Source organism: Topomyia yanbarensis, unplaced genomic scaffold (assembly GCF_030247195.1).
Source record: "Topomyia yanbarensis strain Yona2022 unplaced genomic scaffold, ASM3024719v1 HiC_scaffold_293, whole genome shotgun sequence".
Lineage (NCBI taxonomy): Eukaryota > Metazoa > Arthropoda > Insecta > Diptera > Culicidae > Topomyia > Topomyia yanbarensis.
This window is the reverse complement of record NW_026683485.1, coordinates 9,627-12,790: the sequence shown is the minus strand read 5'-3', so window position 1 is coordinate 12,790 and position 3,164 is coordinate 9,627. Positions and strand designations below refer to the sequence as shown.

The following is a 3,164-nucleotide window of genomic DNA, read 5'->3' as shown; positions in this document are numbered from 1 at the left end:
CATGTCGCTCGCGGTGGTAGACTGTATATCCGTTTATCCTGGGTGCATTTCGTGGGGAGCACATGCTCTCTTGGAGGCAGATTATAGCAGGATCCTTTTCTTTAATTATGATGTCCAATTCTGCCTTGCTTGTCTTCAGACCCTGGATATTCCAAGATATTAATGACGGGGGTTGCGTTGTTCTTCGGTATACCATTTCCTGGTTGTTGGCAGAACGTCCGAGTGACCGTCGGAGCACAGGTTGGGGTATAGCGTCCTCGCCCCCGTCCTCTGGATCGTTCTCTCCTTCTGGAAGGAGTGGAGAGGCTACTTTCTCTTCGCTCTGCTCCAACCAACGAGGTTCGGCCATCGTGTCCTTCGTTTGTTCGTTGTTACCTTCGTGTGGTATTCGATTATGTTTTCTGCTCGATCCGTTTTCATAGTTTCCGCCTTCTTCACTAATGTTTTTGCTGATTTCGTAGTTAATGTTGTTCTCGTGTCCGTTATCGGTGCCAATGTCTCCAGATATTTCGCCTTGTGTAGGATGGGTTTGTTCAGCCATTTCAGTGCTTGCGTGGTCTACCTCTTCCCTTTTTGATCGGGACCGAGTTTCCAGGTTTAGGGATTGCTCCCATCGATTTCTCGTCAGCACTTCCACGGGGGTCTGTTTCACTGTCCGTTCCATAAATTTTTCGCTTGGAGCCTGATGCTTTCGATTTCGCATTCTTTTCTGCTTTATCTTCCTTGTAGTCGCTTGCATCGGACATGGTCTGGTCCTGTTCATCTGCTGATATTTCGGGATGTTCCACGTTTTTCATGTTCTTCAACTTTTCGAGTTCTTCTTTCATCTTGTTGAATTCGCTCATCAGGGTTTTCATCTGGGTCAGTTCGTTGCGCAGTTTTTGTATTTCTGTGTCCTTTTCTGTTTCCTTTGTCGATTCCCGGAGCTTTAGCACTTCTTCTCTCAGGAGTCTTATTTCGTCGTTCTTTCGTATATTGTCCAATCTATCCTGTGCACCACAAACTGCTGCGTATGATTGCTGTCCATACTGTTTAGAGTATTCCTTTCTAGCTTCGCCGAACGATATTCCTTTCTCGACCTTCAACTTGATGATTCTCTCTTCCTTTATGTACATTGGACACTTTCTACTGGTAGGGGAGTGGCTGTCTTGACAATTTTTGCAGTGTGACGTATTCTTGCATGCGCCCTGTTCAAGTTTGTGAGGCCCTGAACAGTTTTGGCACACAGCGGCATTGGGACATTTGTCTTTTGTGTGACCATAGCTGCAGCAGTTGAAGCAAATCATCGGATTTGGGATTAATTCTCGTGTTTCTACTCGAAGCGGTCCAAAATATATATGCTTGGGAAACGTGGTTCCATGAAACGTGAGAATCAAGGTGGGTGTATTCACTCTGTTATTTTCCACCTTTCTCGTGATTCGTCGAACGTCCACTACCCCTAGTGACTTGAGTTCCTGTGTCAATACGTCTGTTGGTACGTCAATTGCATCTCTGCAGCTCACCACGCATCGGGCTCTATTCAAGGTTGGATGAGGGTCGACCACTACTTCTGTTCCATCCATCAATTTATTCATCCGCATTAATTTTCTCGCTTGCTCGACGCTTCTGGTTTTTAGGACGTACTTACTGCCTCTTTCCTCTGTATGAGCAGACTCGATTTTTCCTCCGCATGTGGTTTCGATGGATTTTCCAACGATAAAAGGGTTCTTTGGCAAGGACCCCTCTCCTGCCGCACGTAGTTGTAGTACTATTCTCTGGCCATGCGTGCCAAGGTGGTCCATCCACTCTGGCATCGTTCGTTCGTTGCCGTTTCTACTTATACTTTCTGGTGGGTCACCCGGTGGTGGGTCCCCCAAAGAGATGGTGCTTGCTGACGCCATTCTGTCAGCAAGCGCGGTCGGGTTTCGTTGCTAACCGACGGTCAGTTCAGCGGGTTTTCAGCTGACGAAATTCGAGAAAAGAAGCTTCAAGTGCGTTCTTGCCTAAGCAAGTAACGTCTACCCTTTCACCTTGTTTTTTAATCTGATCCACCCAAGGGTTAAAGGTACTGATGGTCAGTTGTGCGACTCCGCCGAGGCGGATGGCGACTACGCTTTTTCCTCTAACTATCGCGGCCAAGCGTTAGAAGGTCCAGCCGAAATAGGAACGTTTTAACCTCGTTAATGTATCCTGCCCAATACGTCCAAAGGTTCTGACAGGTACAATGCGCACCAACGCAAAATTTTTCCAATGTGGTTTCTTGGTGCTTTGTTCGTACTCGCGAACACGTGATTCACCGCAATCGGCTTCTGAATCTATGCCTCCAACGGTCAAAGGCAGATGGCTCTCGGAGTTTCAGAGAGATCTGTTTTGTCGGAGCTTTCAATTGCGACTAGCTGAGAGCGGGCAGAGCCTAGTTGCATACGATCTTGCAAGCAAGCCTGCGAAAGCTAATCGGCTTGTAGGTCTTGTTACGGTTGCGTACGTTGTTGCTTCACTGACAGATCAGCTGGCAGAAGTGTTTTCGTCAGCTGAGTGAAACAAGAACCTGGGGCTCAGTTTCACTCATACACACACGGAGCAGCGCGCACTCCGTAATTTCCTGCTTCACAACTTGTTGAACTACAATCACGACTAAGATCTATCACTGAACTCGACCGGCAAAAGCTCGAAAAAATGAAACGAAAAACTAGCGAAACTCGGTACTGCTTTACTGTAGCACAGATATAAACAGATTTTTTTTGAATTTTAGAATTTAAGAATTTAAGAATTTTAGAATTTTAGAATTTTAGAATTTTAGAATTTTAGAATTTTTGGAATTTTAGAATTTTAGAATTTAAGAATTTTAGAATTTTAGAATTTTAGAATTTTAGAATTTTAGAATTTTAGAATTTTAGAATTTTAGAATTTTAGAATTTTAGAATTTTAGAATTTTAGAATTTTAGAATTTTAGAATTTTAGAATTTTAGAATTTTAGAATTTTAGAATTTTAGAATTTTAGAATTTTAGAATTTTAGAATTTTAGAATTTTAGAATTTTAGAATTTTAGAATTTTAGAATTTTAGAATTTTAGAATTTTAGAATTTTAGAATTTTAGAATTTTAGAATTTTAGAATTTTAGAATTTTAGAATTTTAGAATTTTAGAATTTTAGAATTTTAGAATTTTAGAATTTTAGAATTTTAG

At 42.3% G+C, this 3,164-nt stretch overlaps 1 protein-coding gene across 1 annotated transcript; it reads right to left on the bottom strand.

Moving 5' to 3' along the window:
* Nucleotides 1-542: 542 nt before the first annotated feature.
* Nucleotides 543-1,880, bottom strand: LOC131695121 (uncharacterized). Its single transcript, XM_058983640.1, has one exon. It carries the CDS (start codon nt 1,878-1,880, stop codon nt 543-545), a length of 1,338 nt encoding a protein of 445 aa, XP_058839623.1.
* Between the last annotated feature and the right edge of the window lie 1,284 nt (nt 1,881-3,164).